Here is a 13,400-nt window from a genome sequence, read left to right as displayed (position 1 = left end):
TTTCCTTTGTATGGAGCTGCAGAGCTTCTGTTAGGTGGATTCCTTTACGCCTGGCATTATACCTGCTGCCACTGCTGCACGTCTTTTGGTTGGAATACCGTCATGGTCTCTGCAAAACCTGCTCATGGCTTTATGGAAAATCTGCAGGAACTTTGTGCGTCCCCATCCCTTTGTGAGAACGAGCAAAGATGTCCCATGCTTAGGGCAGGGATGGGCTGCAGAAGTCTTGCTGCTCTAGGAAGCAAAGCTAAAAATGGGCAGCCAGGAGAACTTGAAGATCCTACTGTCAACAGCAAGTGAGGACAGTCTGTGTGATCCTCAGTTATCCTTCCATCCAAGCAACGATTGAGTTTGAAACAGCTGCACGCCACAGCCAAAGCTTTGCCTGTCATAGTCAAAGACAGTGCAAAACCAACTGCATTTCTGCCATCCACGCTTACACTTGACTTGTTCCATGCACAAACGGCTTTCAGCTTCTCCAGGCATTAACCAAGAACTCTGCACAAACACCACAGATATATGAAATGACTTTCTTGTCACCATAAGAAGTTAGCTTCAGAGGGTCAAAAACACCATTCATGTAACAGTTTCTTGTGAAAGGCTACCCTTATATCAGGAATGTGGACACAAAAGCACAAATGTAAAGTTTCACATGCAACTCTGCAAGCGTTCAAAATAAAACCAGAGAACGACTTATTTTGCTCAGTGAATTAATCTTCCTCCCAGAGACAAATGCAGGATGATAGGTCACCTTGAAAAATGAGCGTGTTGTATCATTAATGTAGAAGACTTTCAAGTCAGAAGAAAAAAAGACACCACAAGGCTCAAGGCATAAGAACAAACAGGAACCGAAGAGCAGAACCTCCTTGAAAGGGGAGATTTAATTGCATATTCTTTGTAGCAGAGGAGAGAGAATCTGAAACAGGACACAGAGCTACCATCGCACGGGCATTTGCTAAGCAGGTCTGTGTATTCTGCTGTGCAGAATAATAAAGAAGAATGCAAGAGATAAGCACTCCAGACTGCATAATGCTTGGACGCTGTCCCAGAATTCAGGTCATAAGCAAAGAAGGGTGCCAGAGCAAACACTTTCATGCAACTGGTCTGCATTTGTCTGTCTAGCAAAAAATAAAATAAAATAAAATGATGCTTTTTTTTTTCCCCCCTTCCTTTTTACTGGCTATCATGCAATACAAAAAGTTCAGTTAGTAAACAGCAGCCTTACAAATTTCCATCTTTTACTCACTTTCACAGAATATTGCTGTATGCCAACGTTCAAGCTTTAAATACCAGTATACATAACATACTCTGGTGTGTTACCTCAAAAACAAAACAAAAAAACCCATTTCTTTCTACATTTAATTTCATACAAACTCTCTGAAGAACAGTCAAAGCACCCTGAAGCCTTGTGGAGAAAAGCAGCTGGGTTCCAGCCTGGCTGTAGTCTGATAAAAGGAGCTCCAAGGTCAGCCTGAAATGACACCTGAGCTCTGAATACTCCCTGCAACCTGCAAAGAAGTCAAGGGATCAGCATTAGAGTGGAGTTGCCAGACTTCAGTGTGGAAAAATATTTTAACAACCCATCCATTATGAGCAACTGTCTTCAAACCCCAGAGAAGAGCAGTCAAAACCGAGGGATTTACAGTTAATAATTACCCACCGTGTCAGTGTTTACGAATAGGCTTGCTTAACAGATGTCTGCTAAGTGGTATTAGTAAGCATCATCTGAAAAATGATGTGCAACCAGGTGTTGGGTTTTTTTTTTTGTTATCTCTTCAGTCATTACTTCCATGAAGAAAGAGATGTAAAGAAACATATAGAATAATAAAGACTGATTGAGTTGAGCTCAAAGCCAACTCAGTCAGTCCTGAGATGAATGAAAACAAAACAGGCAGGAAAGGAAAAATGACCATAAATAAATACAAGCAACAACAACAACAAAAAACCAACAAACACCTTTTCTCATATGTAAGCTGCTCTCTTTTAAGTGCTGCTGTGTGTACAGCAGAGATTCACGGCTCCTACCCACCATCCAGCTTTCCAGCACTGCTTCAGAGCTCCCACCACCCCATCCCCTGCAATGCTGCCCTACACCACCTCCTCCAGACACCAACCTTGCTGAGGGGTCAGTTGTCCAAGAGCCTCCTGTTGCCACGCAAGCCTCTGCTCCAGTTCCAAGCAGCAGCTCTCCGAGCCATCCTTCTCCTTGCTCTTCAGCTCCCTGGCCTCCCCTCACCAGGGAGGCAGGGCCCCATACCTTGCCATCTCAGCCCTCCATGTCACAAACCAGAGCACAGCCAACACTTGGCTTACAGTACTGATGACATCCTCCACCTGTCCAGGCTCTCACAGATTCCTTGTTTTCCTAACCAACCTGCTGGAGCCCTCTGCAGTGCCGTGCAGCTGTGGCAGCAAATCCCCTGCTGGCCTCTCCCCTTGTTGGTGTTGGCATGATGCACAGGGCTGGGAGTAGAGGGGTGCCTGGTGCAACAAAACCATACAAGTGGGCTCCAGGATGCGTCTACTCTGATCACGTTGTTCCTTCTGTCCAGAGAGGATGTATAACTCTTCACACAGCCACTGCATGGAGTGAAGCTTAGAGTTAGGACAGGAAAGAAAGAAGAGGCCAGGGCCAGGTGATTTCTCCAGGTCTCCTCACCCTGACCAGGACACATTGTGTCCCCAGAAGGCTTGACATACACACGCTCTCCAGTTCAGTGGCTGCTCATGGTCAGTGCTCCATTTCTCAGCTCTCAATAAAACACAGGGGCCTTCACAATTAACTCCTAGGGAATATTACTAATTGTGAGAGCCAAAATTAATTGTATCTATGTCTAAGTTTTTATACCCTTCCTCTGCAACCCTCTGCATTATGCTCATCTACAGACTGAGTTCTGAGGCTGTTAGAAAAGAAATAGCCTTCCAGCTGACAAACGCTCTCACTGCTCAGCAGTGTCAGCCAGTGCTTGGTCCTCCTGTTCCTGCTGGTGGCACCCAGTCTGCTCGCTCCCTACTTGTTTTAAACACAGCACCTGGAACAGATTCATGTATTTGTCAAAGGAAGATGTAAGAGAGCAAGGAATGGAGGAGACATCTCATGTCTAAACCAATAAACACAACCAAAGTAAGAGACTAGATTCAAGCTGTCAAATAATGAGGTATCACTTTGTGTATATTTTTAAACTTGATATTTTCTTATGCCGATAGCACATACAGCCACAGTATTTCCCATGACCCTGACTATACTAGTCCTATTTTTCATCTCCAGTCTTGCTGGATAAAATGGTACAGTTGCCTTACAGCCTGATCAGAAGCTTACCAAATGATGCTCTCCCTCTTTGAAATGAGTAAAATAAATGAATAAACAGTCAGGAGCCATCAGGCTCAAATGTTTGCGGTTAGAGAAAGGTAGAAAGCTTATATAGCCAGCCTTCTCCTCTTTCAGTGGTCCAACACCTACTGCCCTGTGGAGCTTCCACTTCCACAGCAGTAGCTCTTTTTTCACCTGCATTTCTCTCATCTCTTTTACTCAGGAGAAGGTACGTTTCCTTCCCGGGGCAGTAGTAGCATCTAAAAAGCTGCCTATATTTCAGAAAATACCCCTAATTCATAGAATCACAGAATGGCCTGGGTTGAAAAGGACCACAATGATCATCGAGTTTCAACCCCCCTGCTATGTGCAGGGTCGCCAACCACCAGACCAGGCTGCCCAGAGCCACATCCAGCCTGGCCTTGAATGCCTCCAGGGATGGGGCATCCACACCTCCTTGGGCAACCTGTTCTAGTGTGTCACCACCCTCTATGTGAAAAACATCTTCCTAATATCTAACCTGAACCTCCGCTTTCTCAGGGGAGACATGCCATAACCAATCAAGCCCAAAATACAACATAGCAGAGAATAAATCATGGCACAAAGTTGATTTCTATAATAATTACAAGAAGTAGATAGTTTCAGCTCTAAGACTTGTTACAAACTGGCATGAAAATGATACTGATGATACATTCGTCAATTAGATTAATAAAGCCATGCCAACCTTCTCCCACTCCAGAAGTGCCAAGCAAGGGAACCTCCCCACAGTTTTTAAAACACAGGAAAGAGTGCTACAGGATAAAAAGCCACTTTCTGGGGGGCACGACATTTAAAATGTATTTTGACACATTTAAAACAGTGCCCTCAACCTTATTCTCTAAATGGATGAACTGGTCTATAAAGACTGTTAAACAGAACAACTAAGAGAGGAATCCAGAGCCACAGAAAATATGAAGAGCTAAAAATACACAAATACATTCATTTTCAGCATCAGAAATCTGCAAGTAAATCCAAGTTTACATTGCAGTCCTTTTCCGTTTCCTACTTTGTCACAGCCTAAAGCACAAGCAATTTTTCCCATTGAGTAAACTGTACTACTTTCTCCTTGCTTATCTCTTTTCACTATCTTCTATACATTTAAAACAAACAAACTTTTCCACCTTCTGCTTACCCGAAGCATTTCTATTGAGCACGCAGTTAAGAAATCCATCCCAGCACTCCAAGGCACATCCTCCCTGCACCTTCTGCTGAGGCTCTTCCTCGGAGCAATCCCAAAGCACAGCTCTGCCAGGTAAGACAAGCCCAGATGGGGCTTCCTGAGGTCCCACCCTCCCCACCTGTGCATTCCTCCAGCTGCTCTTGCACCAGCACAGCTCCTCGTGCAGCCACACAGCAAGCTGATTCAAGGAATGGGTCTGCCTTAAAACTAACTTAATTAAACTAACGCTTCAGTGAAACCACGCCCTCTGCTCAAGTGATGGCAGCCATGCTCTAAAATAACCCTAGACCTGACACATCTGCACGTTAGGTGTGTTGCCAAGATGTTACAAGACACAATCAACAGAAGTAGATGAATTTCTTTCCAGTAGGATGAAGTTCCTTTCAGTAATTGAAGGCAGCGTATAAACAGGAGGGGGAACAGCTGTTTACATGAGTCGATAGTGAAAGGACAAGGGGGAATGGTTTTAAGCTGAGACAGGGGAGGTTTAGGTTAGATGTTAGGAGGAAGTTTTTCCACACAGAGGGTAGTGATGTACTGGAACAGGTTGCCCAAGGAGGCTGTGGATGCCCCATCCCTGGAGGCATTCAAGGCCAGGCTGGATGTGGCTCTGGGCAGCCCGGTCTGGTGGTTGGCGACCCTGCACATAGCAGGGGGGTTGAAACTCGATGATCACTGTGGTCCTTTTCAACCCAGGCCATTCTATGATTCTATGAATTGCTTTATAACAACACTTCTATCCTGTGAGACATCATTTGTTCTTAGTTGATAGGACGAGTCTCGGAGAATGGATAACTGGCAGTGCTCAGCCCCCTCCACAAAATGTGCAAACAAGAAGAGTACCAAGAGTTGCACATCAGGCTTGTGGTCTGACCTTGGGTACATCTTGATAACCAACTTACACCTAATTTACCAAGTTTTTACCAAAACATTTTGTATACATACACTTCAACAGAAGTGGAAATGATGGTGAAGATAAGAATTTGAAAGAAAAAAATATATACTGAACTACAGATAACCTGTGCTGACCAGCGTAAGAGTTAGAAGACTTTGTAAGAATACATAATGAGTCATAAAACCCCATGATGTGAAGAACAAAGAGGGAACAGAGCAAGTGCTACTTAGGGAAGTATGTATCTTTGTACATGTTTGAAAGAGAACGGAAGCTAATTCCAGTTCAAAGTTTCAGTAGGACACCACGGTCCTACTGTTCAGTAGGTTCAGTAGGATACCACGATATTCCAAATTTTTTTGCTTACCTTTTAAGTATTGGGAACAATCAGATCAAAGTCTGCATCCCACTGGGAAGGCAGCACCGAGGTTCATTTGGCAGCATATATTGAGGGGATAGGGAAAGAGAGAGAGAAAGATTCTCTGGAAATACCTAAAAAGGCAGTTCCTTCCCAAACCCAGGGAACAGCACTGCAGTTCTACTGATTGTACTTACTACACTGTAATGCATCATGCCTACAAGATAACGAAATGCCAGCACTAGTACCAACAACGCTGTTGTTATAATTCTTCAAATAATTACCGCTGCTCTGCTGCCAGCTCTTTCTGCCACAGTTACCACCAAATGTGAAACACCTGCAGAAAGATGTTTGTTGGTTTTTTTCCCCTCCTCTATCTTCTACATCTATCTCTCAAGATGAAAACATATGGATTATTACTTAAGTAAGACGTTAAATCCAGGCACGTATCATGGAGCACCTACCCAAAATTCTCCATACAGTGTGTTCACAACTCCAGATTTTTCTGACAAGAGCCACAAAGGCTTTAAACAAGCTCATTTTAACATACATCCCTGATTCAATTTTGAGGCAAGGAGGAAAGCAAGAGTAGCATACCAGCATCTTTAAGCCTGTGTTTCACCAAGCTGCTCCAAGAGCAATTTCAAGTTATGAATCACAAAGAAGTCTGCCACGAACCTTTGAGTGTTACAGGAAATATCATCAGGTTTATTGGCTATTTCTGCTTTTACAGAACATGCCATTTTGTCATCTTAAGAGGCAAACGCCTACTTCTCTAATGGTCTATTATCTTCACAACTCAAAGCTACATCTTCATATTCCGGTGGTAACTGGAACTTCAGAAACGCCTCAGGGAAGAAATCACCAAGCTATTAAAACTAAATATGCTTTGAAGAACACTTGGGGTCTGTTTTAGTGGGTGGAGAAAGATGCTGCTTTTTTTTTTTTTTAATTAAATCAGCTGTGAGTTTTAAAGTTCAGAGAATCAGAAACTGCTTTGATGTTCCACTTCACATAACACCAACCTTAAAGTGCAGCATAAACAATCATGTTCCCACATCTTGAGATAAGCTTCCTATCATGTGAACGCGCAACTGAATCAACAGCAGCTACCAACTTAGACAAACCCACCAATTCCATCCAAGAAACAACATAACTTGTGATATTATTAATCATACCTAACTATACTCAAATGTATTTCCATGACCAGGCAGATGCTTGCCATAAGTAGAAGACATTTAGAAACATTTTAAAGGCATTTTGCAATTTCTGGTCCATTGGAATCATTTGTGACTTACTTAAACCCTTCGCTACTCCTACTAAGGCAGATCTTAACACCTCTGTTTTGGAGAAGCAATGGAACACTTGGGTATCTGAAATGCTCACACTCCTCCTCCTATGATCACCATGCTAAAGGTCTTTGCCAGGACAGTCCCTGAAGCTGCTGAAGGGGAGTGACACTTTCCAGGGTGCCCATTATGGGAAGAAAAATGAAGTTTACCCTAGAACTCAACTCAGCAGATCCAACACTGCTCCACAGAGGCTTTTGTGCCTGTTGCTGCCATTAGCACACTCAGCACTGGCAGCTGAAGAACAAACCAAGTGATTGGAGCAAGCCAAAACAGCAGTTTGTTGCTAAGAGCTTCAGCCACTGAAAATCCAGCTCAAGAGCACAGGTGAGCACAAGCATCTGGTGACAAAGCACTAGATTAGCCTCCCAAGGAACCTCCTTGTGATTCCATGATCAAAGAGAAGTTAAACTGATTTGCATTTGCACCACCTGCTATGTTTCACAAGAACTTGCTTGATTTTCTGACAGCTGGGCATTTCTGTACTGTTACTGTTTAACAGACACCTTCATTCTCATTCACAACTTGAGAAAGGTGTAAACCAGGCGTTACTTTCCCTATATAACAAGTGGGTGGTCATAATGTCAAGGCACTGACAAACGCCCTATGATTTAATAGACAAAAGAGGAAATCCTGATGCAATGCACTCTGAGCATCCAAGCCACTTCATATTTGACATCCATTGACCTATGAAGTGTCATTGGTTTTTCTCTTCACCTGAATATCTGACGTTTAGCAAGGACAACGTTGTGCATGCCGTGATTAGAGCTTAAGGTGGAAGAACTGTCTATTCTGTGCGCTGGCTAATTAGCACTCAGCCTAATCCACAATTTAGAGTCTCACCGAGCTAAGTACATCAGCTGTCTGCTTCATTTTACAGAAGATGGAGGATTTGGAACCAGGGTGACAAAAAAACTTCAGATCTCGCAGCCAAATCCACCTTGAGAAGTCCCTCTGCACATAATGGGCTACAGGTAGTGGTAAGGGCACCCCCCGGATTTCTTTATTTCTTTACATACACAGTGTATGTAGCTTTTTCAGGGGAAAAAAAATGCAACTGTGGCAGAGAATTTAAAATCTCGCAGAAAACATTCTTCAGTCCACTTTGATTAAAACATGGTGGTTCTGTGTCACTTGTGTTTTATTTGTTATTCACTTTAAAACGCTGTAAAATACCTTCCACACAAATCAGGGCCCGACAGAAGTTCAGCAGAGTGGATCACATGGTCAGCTGAACACTAATACCTTTTTTCAAGTTCAGTGAAAACAAACTTGTTCCCACGAAGGTCAAATCAGACCCCAAAGCAATATTTTGCAGCTTAGATGGGTATGTTGAGAGAAGGTATTCACATTTGTCAGCAGTTCTGGTACAAACCACAGCAGTGCAAGCAAGTCTCAGACTGAAAGAAGAGAAAGTAATATGTACTCCAAAGAAGAAAACAGTCTATCACATGGCCAGGACCCTGAAGAATGAAAGAAAATACCACTGCATTATGTGGAGGAATATTTTTTTATATACTGTCAGTCATGGAGCCCTTAGAAATAAACTTAGGGAAGGCAACTCTTTCTTTATGCACTTAATCCAATGAGGATAGAAAAATGTAGTTGAAAATAACATGACGACCTACTTCAGAGGTGTATGTGGCCATGTCAGGAAGCTCAGACCACCATATGTGCATACATAGTTCTCCTACCACTTAGGAGGATCAAAAAATAGCTAAAGCAATTCAATGGTATCACCGAGTCACTTTCTCATGGAAATAACTGAATCATGTTGGCAAATACAAAAAGGAATTCCAGACTGAACTCCGCAATGGCGCAACTACATGAAAATATCTTTTCCAGCTACTGTGAACCCATCCGCTCAGGTCCTGAGATCCACTTAACAGGCCCTCTAGCAGCAGTTAAATGGTTTTCATTACAGAAAGAGTTGATTAGGACTCCTGTCATTAGTCATCATCCCACACTGCATGTTCTTTGAAAGGAAAAAAGGTGTATTCCTAATTCAAGAATTTGAGGGCCCCTGAATATCCCGTTAGGCATTTTGGTTATTTTAACCCAGCCTGCTAACTGATACAAAAAACTAGAAACTCCTTTCTAGTAGATTTCACACCAAAATCAGCTCACGAAGCCTTACATTTTTAAGTATTTTAGAGTTACAAGGCTACATTTTATGTAGACACTGTCAAGTGATGCTTTGCTAAATCAGGCTCTGTGCAAGCTGGGAATATCATGACATAATGAAATATTAAGTCCTCCTTCATTAGGCAGAGTACTTTTCTGCAGATTACACGGCAGTCTGACTACTGCTCATACCAGGCCGCCTGCACAACTGATGCTCCCATGTGTGTTTGGGATTCTTCTGATGCCAGCCTTTGTGAATGGGCACGCGAGGCAGCAACTGCTCCAAGTGTCAACTTTTGATTGAACAGTTCATTTCTGTCCAGGACACAAGGCATCGCTCCCACGTGCACAAATGTGAACAGACTTTTTTTTTAATGCTTCTGTTGGGGAGTGGGGAGAGCATTTCTAAGGTAAGAACGCATGCAGAGGAATGGAACAAGGGACTGACTATGCCTGTGCAGCCAGGGGACCAGTTCCTGAAGCTGGCTGTGGCACACACTGCTGAGCTCTTCAGGCATAGCCCAGGTTACCCACCATGTGCACATCTTGCTACTATCAGCAAGCCAACCAGAGCCACGCATGAAAATAACTTTCACAAAGGGTAACACAAGACGCCTATCTATGCCTACACTACAGTATCTTCGCACGCACCAATAATAACCTATTAAAAAATCATAACACTGAATGCAAACTACATCTGTCACACACACACAGAAAAGCTGCACTGACTTAGCCCTGATCTCGGTGGCACTGAACATTGAAGTTCTTCATTTCAGACACTAGTACGAACAATGCAGGTCCATTCTCCCAGTACACAACATGCAGTCATATTTTTAATCTTTACAGTTCATTGGCAGTGCCAAAGAATACGCCAGTTCCTGCAGACATCAGCTCTGTGGGTCACACTGAAACCCCTGGTGCAGTTGCTAGAGTTTACACAGCTTCCCCAGATGCTTCTCAAATGAACTATGAAGATGTTTTCCAATTCTTAGCCGATATATCTGTAAGTGAACACACTAAATCAAGCCACCCGTGGACCAAACAGCAAAACCTGCATGTTTTGTTCCTGGTGAGCAGAATTCTTCAGCAGAGAGCAAGCAAGAAAAACCATGATCTAAATAAAACTTCTAAACTGAACTCTCCCAAGTTGGCAGGCTATCGTGATCCGAGGCACAACTACGCATAGGAAGTGGCTGAGAGGAAGCTCTACAAAAAAGGTTACAACCCATCAATAGAAGCGTTAAGATAACTTCTGCACTATTCACCAATACAACCTGTCCCAATAGGGACAGGCCAAATCATGACCACCTCTGCTTCTTTGGAAATAAGATTAAACATTTACTTAGCTATTAAACAAATACTATCTTCAGCCAGAGCAGAATTTGATCTTCAGTTTTTGTTATTAGTGATCTGGCTTTAAAAAGATGACATGGATCGGATACCACAAACATAAAGCACAGCAACTGTACTGTGGGGGAAACGTATGGCATAGCTACACTGTGCATCCACATACCTGAACACACCTGGGGATAAAGTACAGGACAGCAAACAAGAAACGCAATCCTAATTAGGGACAAGAGGGATGACTATAAAAGGTTACAGACAATAAACTTACTTTGTAATTTGCCCTTGCACGTACAGCCAATGATTTTCTACTCTACTATTGCATGTAACTTCATAAAGAGATGCAGACACCATTTTCCACAATTACTTCACATGGAACCATCAGAATTTCCCAACTGAAGAGCGAGACTGAGAAGCCAGCAGCAGCACACGGTAAGTGCTCCCATGTGAGCAGCACTGCCACCTGAGGCTCCCTCAACCAGGCCAAGGCACCACTGCTGCCCTTACTATTATTTCCAGCACAGCAAACATACCTCTGTGTGAGGGAGCACAAATTCCACTCCAGCACGCACACAGATTAGTAACTAGAAAATGATCTTAATTGCTACATAAATCACACGAGGCTACTTCACACAGCCAAATATATGTCCACAAAGGAAGTGCTCTCCTCAGAACTGACTGCAGTATTTCATCAGCCTTGCAAAAGAGCAAGTACAACAAAAAACAAAAGCCACCAAAAAAAACAAAAGGGACAATTACTCATCCCAAGTCAATTCGTACCTGCCTACAGGACTGCGTGCTTCATTACAGGCACCTAAACAAACACAAAGCCAAGACAGTACAGCAGTGCTCAAACTGCACTGGATGAAGGCTTGCTGAGCTAGCTGCAGTCACAGCAGGCTGTTCCCTTCAGGTCTGTGGGATGCACTGGTTTTAAGACTTTCCCAAATGTTGGTCTCAAAACGTACAGAATGATCCCACTTTCTGAGAGCAGAAATATGAAATATACATATTGTGTGTGTATTCTATGAATCTATAGTATTAAATAATACATAGTCATAGAATAACCTCAGCATGGACCCACATGGATCACGGACTCCAACTCCAGCTCCACACAGTATTATTCAAAACCAAACCTCACATCTGAGAGCACTGTGCAAACACTCCTTTAAGCTCCAGCACTCAGGGTTGTGCCCACTGCCCTGTGCAGCCCATTCCATGCCCACCGCCCTCTGGTGCAGCCCCCGTCCCTCACCCCCAGCTGCCCCCCCCTGACACAGCTCCATGCCGTTCCCTCAGCCCTGTCGCTGTCACACAGAGCAGAGCTCAGCGCTGCCCTCCGCTCCCTGTGAGGAGCTGCAGCCGCCATGAGGCCTCCCCTCAGCTCCTCTGCTCTGTGCTGAGCACACCCACGGACCTCAGCCACTCCTCATATACCTTGCCCTCCAGACCCTTCTCCATCTTCATAACCCTAATTTAAAACCACGCAATAATATCCCGATCCATCTTTTCTTTATTTCTCAGTTTCCCTAGTAGCAACTGGGAGATCCACAGTGGCTGACTGGAAGGCTGCTTTTGATCTGAAGCATACATCTAACTATGACAAGCTGCAATAAATACACCGAATAATGAATACTGCACGTACAGATAAATGCATCCATACACACAAATCACCACTGTATCTATCTGGGAGGAAGAGCGCAGCACGCACTGCACAGCTCTGGCCTGACAGGCACATGCTGCTGAAGTCAGCGGAGACGGCTGCCTGTCTGTAAGAGAGGAGAGCTTAACTACAGAGATCCATCACTCTGATTTATCCCCTTCCTGACACTTACATTGCTTGGCTTCCTTCACAAGGTTATTGTCACCGGCAAGCGCTGCATTACAGATCTATTGCTTCATTTAAAATCCTCTGTTAATCGGTTTACTAAGAACTGTTAATCCAACGCTGCTGCCCCTGGCATTTCACACAAGGGACAAAACGCAGTATTGATTTTTACTTCATTTATCTTCCTATTTTTCCTCTTGCCATGGCTAAATATTAGTCAGCAAGAACCTCTTCCAAAACGGTGTTCTGATACGTTCTCATATTCTTGTCACAGGTTTATAGTTGAAATAAGAAATGATGAAAACAGGACACCAGATCCCCTCTTTCCTTCCTTTCAAATAACTGTTGGTTGGTTGCTTTGTAAATCTACTTACTGTATACAGATGATGCTGAGCTCAGTTGCTCTGCAGCGCATTTTCCTGTATTCACCAGACTCCTCAACTTAAACAGAACTCCTTGCATCTTGCACTTCTGTTCACACATCTACACAAGTCTCAATTCAAACATTCCAATCCATAAGGTATACAGGTCCCGATGGTTTTTGACATCTGGCAGCTTTAAACTGCAGCAGTTCTGCCCTTTTGCACTCAAACAAAGCCTCAGTTTTATCCCAAACTCATTACCAGCACTCAAATCTCAAAACATCTATACAGAGCTACTGTGCCCCAGAGCTCAAGCAGGTGAACCAAAGGCTTATCCTCCCAAACAATTGACCAAAAAACAATAATCATAATAATCTAGTGTTTATCTGGTGATATTCAAATGAATGTCAACAACTGAGCCAGCAGCACGCTGCCGGTGAACCAAAATCTTATGTTAACAGAGAAATACTGCCCATGATATACCTCATACTGTGTGAACATAACAAACTGAAGGAAAAAAGAAAGAGTAGACAGCCAGTATGAATGTAACTGTAGTCACTGAGATGGCTGAACTCATGAGATGTTTCAGTGACTGTAACTCCTCCTGGGACAGA

At 43.4% G+C, this 13,400-nt stretch overlaps 1 protein-coding gene across 7 annotated transcripts in view; it reads right to left on the bottom strand.

Moving 5' to 3' along the window:
* RASSF3 (Ras association domain family member 3) overlaps positions 1-13,400 on the bottom strand; it is a 101,099-nt gene that overhangs the window by 31,930 nt on the left and 55,769 nt on the right. The window contains exon 1 of one of the 7 annotated variants that reach the window (XM_015281595.3): positions 4,482-4,656. The exons of the other annotated variants lie outside the window; for them this stretch is intronic. Within the exon in view, the coding sequence (XP_015137081.2) occupies positions 4,482-4,655 (174 nt within the window). The 5' untranslated portion in view covers position 4,656. Of the gene's footprint in view, positions 1-4,481; positions 4,657-13,400 lie in introns of those variants that run through there. 7 annotated transcript variants of the gene reach the window in all.

The sequence above is a fragment of the Gallus gallus genome, chromosome 1, assembly GCF_016699485.2.
Source record: "Gallus gallus isolate bGalGal1 chromosome 1, bGalGal1.mat.broiler.GRCg7b, whole genome shotgun sequence".
Taxonomy (NCBI): Eukaryota; Metazoa; Chordata; class Aves; order Galliformes; family Phasianidae; genus Gallus; species Gallus gallus.
This window is presented reverse-complemented; position numbering and strand designations above follow the sequence as displayed.